Here is a 12,500-nt window from a genome sequence, read left to right as displayed (position 1 = left end):
AACTTTTCATCATACTTTCTTATTAAGGATGTTACTCCACTTTCTATGTATTTGTTATTGTCATCATCATCATAATAATCACAATTATATATCATAGCCAAAATTTCTCTTTATTAACACTATCATCGCCATCACCATCGCAATCGTTATCACATTTTATATCCATGCAGAGAACGAGCAACCCAAATTTCCTGTCGACGGTGAGCTTCCGAAAGACAGACGGCCTGGACACCAACACGCAAGTGAGACTGGCCGTCTACGATGTCAGGGAGAGGGTCACCAACACGAGCACGCAGCTTGGGCAAGCCACCGTGAGTTGTCTTGATTGGGGTCGAGATGAATTGCGTTATTTGGGTCACCTTCCTTGGGTCAAGTTGGGTGGTTTGACTTACATTGCTTTGTTTGAGCTGAATTATTTTGGGTTGTTTGGTTTGAGAATGCTTTTTGGTTGAGATGAATTGTTTAGGTCTTACTTGGATAGGATTATGTTGATTCATCTTCTTCCGATGGAGTTGCTTGCTATGTCTTACTTGGGGTTTAACTGCTTAGAGGTTGTCTTGTACAATTTTCATCTTGGAATTACTTGTGTTCTGATGTGTTTGACCAATTTTTTTATGGGATTTTTTATTGTTTTTGGTCTGTTTGTGAACTATATTTTTCGTGATTGTCTTCAAAGAGGGTGACAAGGAGACATCATGCAGATTGAGCATGTTAACTTTCTTTACTCTTAAGTTTTTGATTTTTGAGAAGATTGGGGGACAGGGAATGTGATCTATGTTGATTCAGATGCGACATATACGCCTCAATTATAAATATGATTTTAAATATCTTTTAAAGCTATTGTATTTGTTGCTAATTAATGAGTTTTTAGTGATGAGTATGGTTATACAGAATAGATTCTTTGTCAAGTATTTGCTAACCTCTTTCCATCCATGGCAGGTGAGTCTGGGAGAACTCCGCGAAACGGGTCGATCTCGCCTGAGCCTTCAGTCACCCCTAGGACGGAATGTGGGCTTCATCACCATCACCGCTTGGACCCTTGAGGCGGAGTCCGTTGACCCCAACTCCCACACGCCCAGCAATGCCACGCCGCACCACCAGCCCGTGAGTTGTCCTGTGTTTGTGGTTGTTGTGGTCTTTCATTTGGGGGAGAGGTGAGTCTTGATGATGTCTGGGTGGGTGAGAGGGCTTGGTATTTCCTTATTTTGGGGAGGAATCTTTTCGTTACAAAAATTTGCCTTTCTGACAGCTAGAAAAAGATGATAGTGACAGATGCAGATGAAAATCAAGTACTGAATCTTCCTATATTAGATAAACTTGTCAGTGTCAGGTTAACCTTCTTATCTTTCCCCCATCTCCCCAGGCCCCCTTACCTGTAGTGGCATGTCACCGGCGCACGCAGTCCCTTCCGCCGCGGCTGAGCTCCAAGACGCGGCACCCGACACAAGGCCACCTCAGCCTGCTCTACGACAACCCCTCCATGGCCACCTTCCGCTTCCACTCTGGCCTTGGGGGGGACATTGCCGTGCTGGAAGTCATGGCTGAAAGCAGATATTGCTTCACATTCCCCCAGCAGTTGTTGTTAGTCTTTGGCTTTTCGTTTTCTCTATTTTATAAACAAAATACTTTGATGATAATGATGATTTTTATATAATTGTTATTACATGAGTAAAATTGTCACATTTCTTTTATTAATTGTAAGGTATTTGCAGTGTGATTATGTTTTCAATGGTCTCTGAACCTCCTCTCTCACTCTCTCTCTCTCTCCTTCAGGCGGTTGTGGATCTCAGAAGAGCGTCGGTGGCAGGAGGAGCTGTCGTCATTAGGTGACCTCTCTGATCAGTGGCACACCAGGCAGATGGCGCTCCTCAACCAACACGTCACGCTCATCAACATCTACAACATGGCGTTGGACACTCTTGATGTGGCGGCACATTCTGGTAATTGAAAGGGAGGGCTTGAAAGGAAAGGCTTAGAGGGGCATGGAGGCTTAACCTGCTGCAGATGGGAATAGATTTTGCTTGAATGTTCCCCAAGATGGGTGTGTATGTCATGCCACCTGTCTCCAAGGGGTTAAGGAGGGGACTGGGAGGTTCAGGGGAACAAGGGGCAGAAGGAGTTGAGGGGCATAGGGGGTCTAGTTTGCTTCATGGAGGAAGTTGAAAATGATCAGAAGGAAGTTGAGATTCATTAGATCCAATAATATTGATACATTTCCATTTCTACCATGGAAAGGAAATGTCTCATAAATGTCATTAGAATAGAATCTATTTTATTGACATGGGATTACATTAAGGTGAATACAAAGATATTAAAACAATAACAAAATCTTCCTCCCCTCCCCTCCCACCACACCCCCTATAGGTTCGAGCTTTAAGAAGAGTAGCAGCAAATACGAGTCGTCAATCGAGATGGCACCTGTGAACCTCCATCTCCAGAGGCTGTGGGCGCAGAACGAGTCGCTACGTCGCTCGGGATTCTACGACGTCATTACAGTTGGGGTCTTCAGCGCCCACTCACACGGATATAAAAATGGAGGCCTAGTCAAGTGAGTAGAATCCACAGTCTGGGTCGGGGTTCTCATTAAGTCATCATCTTAATCGCCAACGTTTTGGCCTTACTTGATTACTCTTTATAATGAATCTATATAATTGATCATCATTATTCATTATTATTAGTCATGATTTTTAGATTAAACATTATTTACCATTCCTTTTTTTCCTTACTCATTCCTCTCCTCTTCTCACATGCAGTATGCTCCAAAAAGCCAAGAGTTCTCGTAGGACCCCTGGAGGCGGAGACAAGGCGTGGGCGAGCGAGGCAGCTGTGGAGGGTGTGAAGAAGCTGCGTCAGGATGTGACGACGCTCCTGCGCTCCATGCTCGTGTGTCTGAGGCAGGAGGATACTGTCGCTCTCACCAAGCTCCTCCCCTTGCTGCAGGAAAAGGTAGGATGTGGGCTGTTGTAGGCTCAGATGGGGAGATGGGGAGAAGGTTGTGAGGGATTTCAGGGGTTTTCTTGTCTTTTCTTTTCTGATCTCTCCTCTCTCTCTCTCTCTCTCTCTCTCTCTCTCTCTCTCTCTCTCTCTCTCTCTCTCTCTCTCTCTCTCTCTCTCTCTCTCTCTCTCTCTCTCTCCTTTCCCTTTTCTCTCTCTCTCTCCTCTCTCTTTCCTCTCTCTCTCTCTCTCTCTCTCCTCTCTCTCTCTTTTCTCTCTCTCTCTCTCTCTCTCTCTCTCTCTCTCTCTCTCTCTCTCTCTCTCTCTCTCTCTCTCTCTCTCTCTCTCTCTCTCTCTCTCTCTCTCTCTCACTCGTTCACATAGTAAGTATAATGAAAATAATAAGTTAGTTTATTGTACTGGTGGCAGATGTTGGATGAATTCAAAATGAATAAGCTATTGGTTCCTTTCAGACACGATCTCTGTTGAATGTGATTGAGCCATCACTGGTAGAGGAGGCCTTCGAGTTCCTAGACCAGATCCGCGTCCCACAGAACCCTTCCCGCATCCTGACCTTGGCTACGCGCTGCTACTCTTCACAGAACATAGCAGGCTACCTCAGCCCGGAGACGGCCCTGGACATTGAGCTCATGACGCCCGATGTCCCTACGGTACCCATTGGGAACCGGAAGGAGGGCCTGATGGGTGAGGGTGCCAAGGGCCAAGGGCTAGTCATTACAACCAAAGAGGTGGACATCATGGACAGCCACGAGAACAGTGTGTATAGGCCCACAGATGAGCCAGAACCGTGGGACCTCATCCAGCTGAATGTGCAGGCAAGCGTGATGTGCCTCACTAGCAAGATCAAGAGCTTCTGTGGGCGGAAGGCGAATGCCAGTGGCCAGAGGGACTTGGCTCAGGAAGGGAGCATCAGGGAGCCAACGGGTGACGGGCAGCAGGCGGGGCGAAGCAGGGAGGGTGAGGTGAGGCAGAAGGATGTAGGAGCAGGCAACACCCCTGCTGAGAAATCCAGTCCGAGCAAGAACCGACTCAAAGTAAGTGAATCACAGAACATCAACTCCAACCCACACTCAACTGCACAGAGCCAGGCAGTCATATCGTCATCAGTTGGGTCTGACTCGAGCCAGGCGTCGGGAAGGTCATCGAGTGTCGGTGCCTCCAGGACAAATGAGAGCCAGCGCTCATCATGCTCTGCGACACCTGATGTGTCTCCGTGTGAGGAGGACAGCGGCATCGGGCTGGAACGCGTGGCAAGCGAGGTGGAGCGGACAGACTGCATCAGTGAAGGTGGCCTGTCTGTGGATGAGGAGCGGCGGGAGGACCTCCTGCCCCTGGACAAGATCGAGGTCAGGCGGCCGGAGAGGGATGAGGCCAGTCAGAATGCCGAGTCACGGTATTCGTGTGATATGACTAGTGTGAAGTCTGGGAAGTTAGAGTCGATCATGGAGCAGAGTCTGGAGGACCTAGGTTCCTCAGGGGAAGTGGAGGCCAAAGGGGAGAGCAAGGAGAAGCAGGCCAGTACAAATGAAGGACAATCAGGGGACAAACCAGAAGCCGTAGTCTCGGAATGCGCAGAGGACGCCGGCGTGAAGGACACACTTGATGTACACAAACACAATTTACAAAACATAGAGAGAAGAGGCAGCAGGGAGGAGAGCAAAGAGACCCAAGCGGCTGTCACCACAAACGGCAATCACACCAAAGAGAGTGACGGAGACAATCAAGAGGGGCTAGACTGGGTAGGAGAAGTGCGGCCGAGTATGAAGAAGCTGCGGCAAGCGATGGACGGCCTGATGCGTACAGCTCGCCTCGTCCACAGTGTGTTCCGCTTGCAGCAGACCCCTGAGGCAGCACAGCAGGCTCACATGATAAAGTACAGAAGAGACATCTGCTTCTCACAGGCGGTCAGTTGCTGCCTCAACTTTTTTCCCTTTAGATTGATTTTTTATTAGAAAAGTTTATTTTTTTTATATTGCTTTGTTTTGTGTGTGTGTGTGTATGTGTGTGTGTGTGTGTGTGTGTGTGTGTGTGTGTGTGTGTGTGTGTGTGTATGTGTGAAAAATCTTGAATCTTGAAGTATGTGAAGCAGCTCACATGAAGTTTAAAAACTAGATCACTGTATACAAGATACCAATATATTAAGTTGCAATATAATTAATTTTTCAATATCTACATAAAAAAGAGGGAATGGTAAGGAATCTACTATTTGCTTTTTTCAGCTGACGTCTCTGGTGACGGGTCTGATGACGCGGTTGTGGTGCAGAAAGGCGGACCCGCTCTTCATCACTGTCCTCGCTCACCTCGGGCCTCTCGCAGAATTCGAGTCCCTCGTGTCTTGCCATGGGTGCGTTGTGGGGGTGTGGGGAGGGATTTTTTTCTCATTCACATCACAATAAAGCATAAAGTAAATAGATTAGTTATAAACAAAATCTTCATTTGACTTAGGAAAATGTGGTTATCTACATCAATGACCTCAATGAAGGAGAAAGCATATAGGAGTCTTTTTTTTGACACAGCATTGATTTGATGGCAATATAAAATTTTCACCTCGAGACTTCACATAAAATGAGCAGCACATGTGGTACCTACAGTCAGTAATATAAATCCCTGCTCAATGCCACCAGGAATGACTTGGTGATGCTGAGTGACATGGTGGTAGCAGTTGAGGACATCGGCGCAGTGGAGTTTGTGATGGTGCCATCGGGGGGCGCGCAGGGCAGCAATGGGCGCACACGGAGCGAGGGCGCAGCACCTCCCCCAGCCACGTATGAGCTGCCCACGCCTTGCATCTCAGGAAACAGGTATGGAGGTTTTGGTTTTTGGTATTTGTCTCCCTCTCTTACAGCCAAATGAGATTGTAGCATCTATATTCTCTATCTCCCTCTCCCTTTTTCAATTGTGTCTGGATCATGTTTGATTTTTTTCACATGACTTCAATCTCTCCTCCCCTCTCTTTCTCCACCCCCTTCCCCTTTTTCTTCCTCTACCCCTTCCTGCCCCTTTCCCTCTCCCCTTCTCCTTCCTACCCCCTTCCCTTCCTATTCCTTCCTTTCCATTCCCTTCCCTATCTTTTCCTCTCCCATTCCCTTCTCCTTTCCCAGCCAATTGCCTGATTCTCTCTTCCTCACCTTCCCTTTCTCCCTCCCTCACTCCCTATACTATCTCTTCCTCCATCTAACCCTCTTCCCCTTCCCGCAGGTCTGGCCTTCGGGTCGTGCTCCCCGTTCCCGAGCACGTACTGAGCCTCATGCCAACCACCAGCTCCCAGCAGCCCAACGACCCCCCGACCTTCTGCGTCACGCCCGTGCTCTTCAACATTGGTATTAATGAGAAGGTACGGAGGGTTGATGGATTAGGAGTAGGATTTTTTTTCTGTTTTTTTTTCTTATCGAGGTCTTGTTTTATTGTTTTATTTTATTAGGATTTTTTTCTTTTTTTTCTTATTGAATACTTGTTTGATTGCTTTATTTCATTTGTTTGTTTATTTATTTATTTATTAGATTAAGTTCAGAGGAAACATACTTTGTAGGATACAAATTTAGATATTAGTGGTAAGTTACCGTTAAGATTAAGAAGAAAATAGTACGATACATTTAATGTTGAATAGAAAGAATTTCTGTTTAATAATTCATGTATCACTGTCCTTGGGCACTTCTCATTTTTGCTTTTATGTCGTGTGCTGTTTTAATGTGCTGAGATCGACAAATGCAATGCTTGCAGGATGTTTTAGTGCTTGATTTCCGTAACACTTCCTTGACTGGCATTTTCTGGGGTCGAATCAATTTTGTACTGCAACTTTTCTTTGGTTTAAATTACAAGCTATTTATTCCTTCAGTTATAATGACCTATTATACCAGATGCTAATTAGCATCACTTTGTTAATATATCATATATTGACTCATATTTTATACTATGTCTAGAAATACTAGAAAACACATACATCATAAGATGTCCAGCCTAGGCTGTACGTCTCAAGGTGTGGCCTGTCTCAGAAGAGTCACTCAGTTTACTCTGGTATGTCCTACAGGACCTTTGCTTCTCTTTCTTCCTTCTCTTGATTTTTCTTCTTTTACCTAATATCTTTAGATTTATCAAAGAAGCTTGTTTGCATGTTTTCTTTTTATTTATTCTTCTTATGCTCCTCCTCCTCCTCCTCCTTCTCCTCATCTTTTTCTTTGTCTTCTTCTTCATCTTCTCCTTCTCTTTCGCCTTCTCCTTCTCCTTCTCCTTTTCATCATTTACTTCTTCTTCTTTATCATCTTCACAATGTTGCTTTCAGCTAATAATGCTTGAACTTCTTGTTTTTCTTTCTTTCTGTATATTGCCTAGACATGGTCTGTATAGATAAAAGGTAATACACGGATGTCAAGTGTATTTGTATATTTCATTTTATGTACTTCCAGGTTTTTAAAACTTTGAAATGAAGTTTATTAGATTAAAGAAATGAAAGATGAAAAAATTAGTCTATGGTTAAAGTTCTTATCCTTACCAGTAAATTAGTATACATTCTCACTTAGATATTTTTGACAGCTTCTCATGGACCCATCCCTACCCCAGCCCTGAGAACAGGCACATGAAGAAACCTATTTTTAAGTAATCTGTAGATTTATTTTGCCAAACGGTATTACTGTGAAACTCTGATGACTCTGAATGATATACAAAAGATACAAACGCATTAACATGCATATAGAGCCATATTAAAAGCAGATTAAAATTAACACATCCCAATTCCTCCTCAGCTGAAGAAAAAAAAAATTTTGGTTTATTGCTTAATCCAGAGGACTCCCTTGAGGATTTGAAACATTTTCTGTTTTCAGGTTCTGTTCTTACTGTGGCTGTGTTTCATTTTTATTGGAGGGATATATGGTGTTGATAGAAACAGAAGTGTCCACACCCTGACTAAGACTCTTCATTACGTGACTGAATGGACGATGAATTTGCTTTTCAGATTACAAGTAAACTGCGTAACTCTTTAGCCTCAGGAATTCAAGGTGCTTTCAATGACAGCAAGAGACTGGTATGAAATTTATCAAGCCACAGTTGACTCGAGTGTTTTTCTCTTTTGTCTTTCTTACGGAGTTATTCCTCCTCTTCTGAAACCAGCACACAAATTCTGACTGAACCCAAAACAATGTCTTTGGTTATTGTATAAAGCACTGTGAGAGTTACATGGGCCAGCGTGAGGATTTTTCAAATTATTTTCATTTTGCTTTGAGTATTTTCCATCATGTAATTTAATTGAAGTTTGACTTGAGTTTGTCATTACTATCACTGATGGCATGAAATAAACAAGGCAGAATGATTGTAGCTGAATTGTTTAACTGTAGTGTACTGGGTAACTCACTCTCTATATTCAATATTGCTTGCTGTAAATGCACTGCTGTTTCCTACAGGTGTGACATTGTAGCTGTGTCTTAGAATTGCTTGTTGATTTGACAGCCAAGATGACGAGTTTGTATTTGGAGAAAAAAAAAGAAAGAAAAAGAAAGCATTTGTAACCCCTGGAGTGACAGTGAAAGGAACTGTTAGATTCACACAAAGAACACCATAGAATAATATTGCACTGGAAACATTGTTTGATCATGATGTGCTATTGTATTTTGTCCAAGCTGCACAAGCCACAATGTCAAGGGAGATTTATGGCTATATTTGATCTAAACTTCAGCTGAGAAGAGAAAAGAGAAGATAGAAACTATGAATCTAATCTATTACAGGCGACGCTGGCGGAGAAACTAGGCACGGATGGCCCACAGACGAGGAACAACCAGGACAGCTTTGAACGGCTGTCGCAGTACTATCACCGTTTCAAGAAGCTTCCGCTGCCCCAAGAGAACAGTAGAAGTAAGTCAGTTTATTGAGAGAAATATCTCTGATCGTTTTTCTCTGTGGTCATATTCCTTCCTTTGGGTTGAGCCAGTATGTGAAAGTTTGCCCCTATAAATCCTTATGGGCTTTTGAAAAACCCCACAGGTGATTCCAAAAGATATAGTGATTTAGCTTTATTTAAAAGAGAGAGAGAGAGAGAGAGAGAGAGAGAGAGAGAGAGAGAGAGAGAGAGAGACAGAGACAGAGAGAAAATATGCCTATGTTTATGCACCTTTTAATTAATCAATCTTCTTTGCTCCAGCCTCTTCGGAAGTGACCGTCAACATTAATTCTGCAATGCTCATTTCAGGAGTTCCTTCGATGGGCAGTGACGTGCCTCTTGTGGACCTCATTGATAAACTGGGGTTGGAGGTGCAGTCACAGCACAGCAAGAATCCCAATGTACTAGTCTTAGCTGCACAGTGCTGTAGAGCCATGGCAGGTGTGTTTGTCGTGTCTGTTGGGTGATTTTTCTTCTTTTTAAGAGGCATTACCTTGGGTTTGATTTGATACTTTGTAAAAGGCTGTAGATTTTTTTCCTGTTGAGGATAATGAATTTGGTTGAGGTAGTCATTATTTAAATCATGAAGAAGGCAAAGTACAGATAGTTATATTGATTTCAGTCTGGGCCTTTTATTGATATATCATAGCTAGAGGTTTTATTTTTAACATTTGTATAATCTTGAAGTATTCATTAATAATCTCTCTTATTTATAGGGCTTCGTTTTACCTCCTGCAAGAGTGGAAAGGATCGCACTGGAATGAGTGCGACTCTCGAGCAAGGGAATATTCTAGCGGCAGAGTACGATTTGTCGGAGACAGAATTCCAGAGAGCGCTTAATTGCATGAGAAGGTAATTTTATTTTTTTATTTTTTTATTTTTTTGTATGTGGGTCTTCCTTCTATTTTTTTTCATTTTTTTTTTCTCCCCATCCTGTTTTTCTCTCTTTCATCTTATTCAGTCTCTCATTTTTTTCTTCAACACGTTCTCTCTCGTCCCCCATTATCTTCATCTCTCTTTTTTTTCTTCGATTATTACCATCTTTCTTTCTTTTCCTCCCCCAATTTCTCATTCTCCCTCATTCTCTCCTTTGCAGCGAGGGGACGAGGCTAGAGAATTGCCAGAAGAACATCGGCTCGCGCAAGTACGCCTTCTCGACAGTTCAGCTCAAGATGTTCCCGCGCCAATACCAGCCACCGCCAGGGACTTACGGATCGGCACAGACATAGCGAGAGACGAAGAGATAGGAAGAGAGAGACAGTGAAGATAGTTTTATTTCACAGGAGATAGAGAGAGAAAGAGAGAAATTGAATAAAGAAGACAATTTGATGTTTTGGTTTGGTGTGGAAAATAGAGAAAGAGAGACCTCGAGAAGTAAGTGGAAAATGGACTATTTGATATAGATATGTTCAATAGAGAAAAAAGAAAAAGAAATGAGAGATAGATTGAAACGTGTGGTTCAGCTTGGGACGTGCAGACAGACTAAGACACACGTACAGACGGAATGCAAGCGGAAGATATATAGAGAGAAATAGAGATATAGGAGTTTCAATTTGTCAACATCTTTCTTTACTTTTGTTCAAGGGATGTTATGCTTCGTGGCTTCCGGAATTTTGCGCCGTTGACTGTCTTGTCGATTGATTGATTTGTTTTTTGCCATTCTATTGGGTGTGGTCTTTGACGGAACACTTGTTGTGGGATCAGTTTTATGAGCTCAATAGGGTATTAGATGTAACTAGTTTCTAGTTAATTTTTGAAAATATTTTATTATCATCATTATTATTATTATCATTATTATTATTATTATGATTATCATTATCATTATTATGTTTGATATTATTATTATTATGATAATAATTATTATTATTATTATATTAACTGTTATAGTTTCCATACTAAGAGAAACGTTTTCTATTTTTTTTATTCCTTTATTGTCTCTTGAATTCTGAAAGAGAGAAACGATTTAGGAGTTTTATTTCTGTTCGGATTTGCTCATAAATGTCATTTTTAACTTGATGATTGTCAGTATAACTAAAAGGAAAATAATGAAGAGAGAGAGAGAAAGAAAAAAAGAAAGAAAGAAAGAAAGAAAGAGAAAGAGAGAAAGAGAGAGAAAGAAAGAAAGAACGAGAGAAAGAAAGAAAGAAAGAAAGAAAGAAAGAACGAGAGAAAGAAAGAGAGAGAGAGAAAGAAAGAAAAGGAGAAAGAGAGAAAGAAAGAAAGAAAGCGAGAAAGAGAGAGAGAGAGAGAGAGAGAGAGAGAGAGAGAGAGAGAGAGAGAGAGAGAGAGAGAGAGAGAGAGAGAGAGAGAGAGAGAGAGAGAGAGGGGAAGCATATATATTCCTTTGTGATATAAAGATTGTTGGATATGTAGTTACTACTTTTAAATGTCTTTTAAAGGATGAAAGTGAAATATGTAGAAATTGACATTTAATATTTCTGTTAGCTGCTTAGCATTGACGTTGATTATTGATATCTGATAGAGGGAGATGTTTGAGTGGATTTCATTACATTTATTTTTAAAATGTGTCATGCATAGAGGGGAACGACATCATGGATTGATTTTCATGACGTAATTTTTAAAGTGTTTTGTCATGCATACTGTTTTTATGATCTGTCGTGATATTTTTTTTTTAACGAAGGTGTTCATGATTTTGATTATGAAATTGTATAGATCATAAGATTCCTCCAAATATATATTGCTGGTTTATGCATGACTGCTTGCATGACTTTGGTTGTATCATTGGAGGCAGTTTTAGTCGGAACATTCCTTCTTTTGTGTGTTTAGGTATTTAGTATTTAACGACCATGTAATTAATGCTTAATTACTGTATTTGGTCTTGATATGTCAAATTAAAGAGATGGTAAGATTTATTTTTTACTTTGTTGTGTGAGATTTTTTGCATAAGTGGATAATCGTTGAGATAGCGGAGCGAAAGAGCCTTTGAGACGAATGTTTCTGAATTAATCATTACGGAGGCTACCTGTGTGAGAGAGAATACTTTTTTTTTTTTTTTTTTTTCTATGATTATTATTTTTTTGTCTGATAATCTACTCTTACGTAGAAAAGAAATGCATTCTTGCGATGTGATTGTAGTTATCATGCAGGGGTTAATGTCATAGGGTTTTGTTATTATCATTATTATTGTCTTATCAGAGTAGTTATATGCTTTATAACTGTTAAATGAGGTAATAGATTCTTTGTACACCCTTGTCTTTGTAATTATTAATGGTAACTAATGCACACATTCTTTGTAGAATAAAGAAAACCAGGAATCACTCAAATTGAACAGTAAAATAATGAGGTCGGGGAAAATATGCTCATGTGATATGTATTGTGCCATCATTCGTTTCCAAGTTTCTGAAGTGGAGGCTAGCCGTGTCGGAAAATTTACCCAGGGTAGTTGTGTCATGGGGGCCTACATCTTATACGTACTTAACCATTGCAGACGGGGAAGGTATGTGCAAGGGAATTATTGTTCTGCGAATCATTTCTGAAGGATAGGTTGGTTGGATAAGTCATGGGCGAGGAGGTCTTTTTTAAGCAGAATGTGGGATCTTTGTCAGTGTCGAAGTTAAGAGGAGAAAGTGTGGAGTTGCTTGTTATTATTCTTGAAAGAACTTGCAAGAGAAGACTTTGTTTAAATTGGGGCTGAATGTTTACGTCTGAACTTTATTAA

At 41.6% G+C, this 12,500-nt stretch overlaps 1 protein-coding gene across 2 annotated transcripts in view; it reads left to right on the top strand.

Annotated features, from left to right (window-relative positions):
• Nucleotides 1-10,858, top strand: part of LOC122261103 (inositol polyphosphate-4-phosphatase type I A) — a 35,469-nt gene extending 24,611 nt beyond the window's left edge. For both annotated transcript variants that reach the window (XM_086533642.1, XM_086533641.1), the window contains 14 exons: nt 171-311; nt 940-1,104; nt 1,364-1,581; nt 1,774-1,940; nt 2,365-2,548; nt 2,754-2,946; nt 3,408-4,859; nt 5,175-5,299; nt 5,580-5,756; nt 6,154-6,289; nt 8,670-8,796; nt 9,131-9,262; nt 9,538-9,673; nt 9,918-10,858. In XM_086533642.1, coding sequence (XP_086389768.1) covers nt 171-311; nt 940-1,104; nt 1,364-1,581; nt 1,774-1,940; nt 2,365-2,548; nt 2,754-2,946; nt 3,408-4,859; nt 5,175-5,299; nt 5,580-5,756; nt 6,154-6,289; nt 8,670-8,796; nt 9,131-9,262; nt 9,538-9,673; nt 9,918-10,050 — 3,486 coding nt within the window. In that variant the 3' untranslated portion in view covers nt 10,051-10,858. The remainder of the gene's footprint in view (nt 1-170; nt 312-939; nt 1,105-1,363; nt 1,582-1,773; nt 1,941-2,364; nt 2,549-2,753; nt 2,947-3,407; nt 4,860-5,174; nt 5,300-5,579; nt 5,757-6,153; nt 6,290-8,669; nt 8,797-9,130; nt 9,263-9,537; nt 9,674-9,917) is intronic.
• Nucleotides 10,859-12,500: the final 1,642 nt, after the last annotated feature.

Source organism: Penaeus japonicus, unplaced genomic scaffold, assembly GCF_977035675.1.
Source record: "Penaeus japonicus unplaced genomic scaffold, GWHDUDI00000001_assembly GWHDUDI00000039, whole genome shotgun sequence".
Lineage (NCBI taxonomy): Eukaryota > Metazoa > Arthropoda > Malacostraca > Decapoda > Penaeidae > Penaeus > Penaeus japonicus.
Note: the sequence above shows the minus strand (reverse complement) of the source record. Positions and strands in the feature narration are given on the sequence as shown.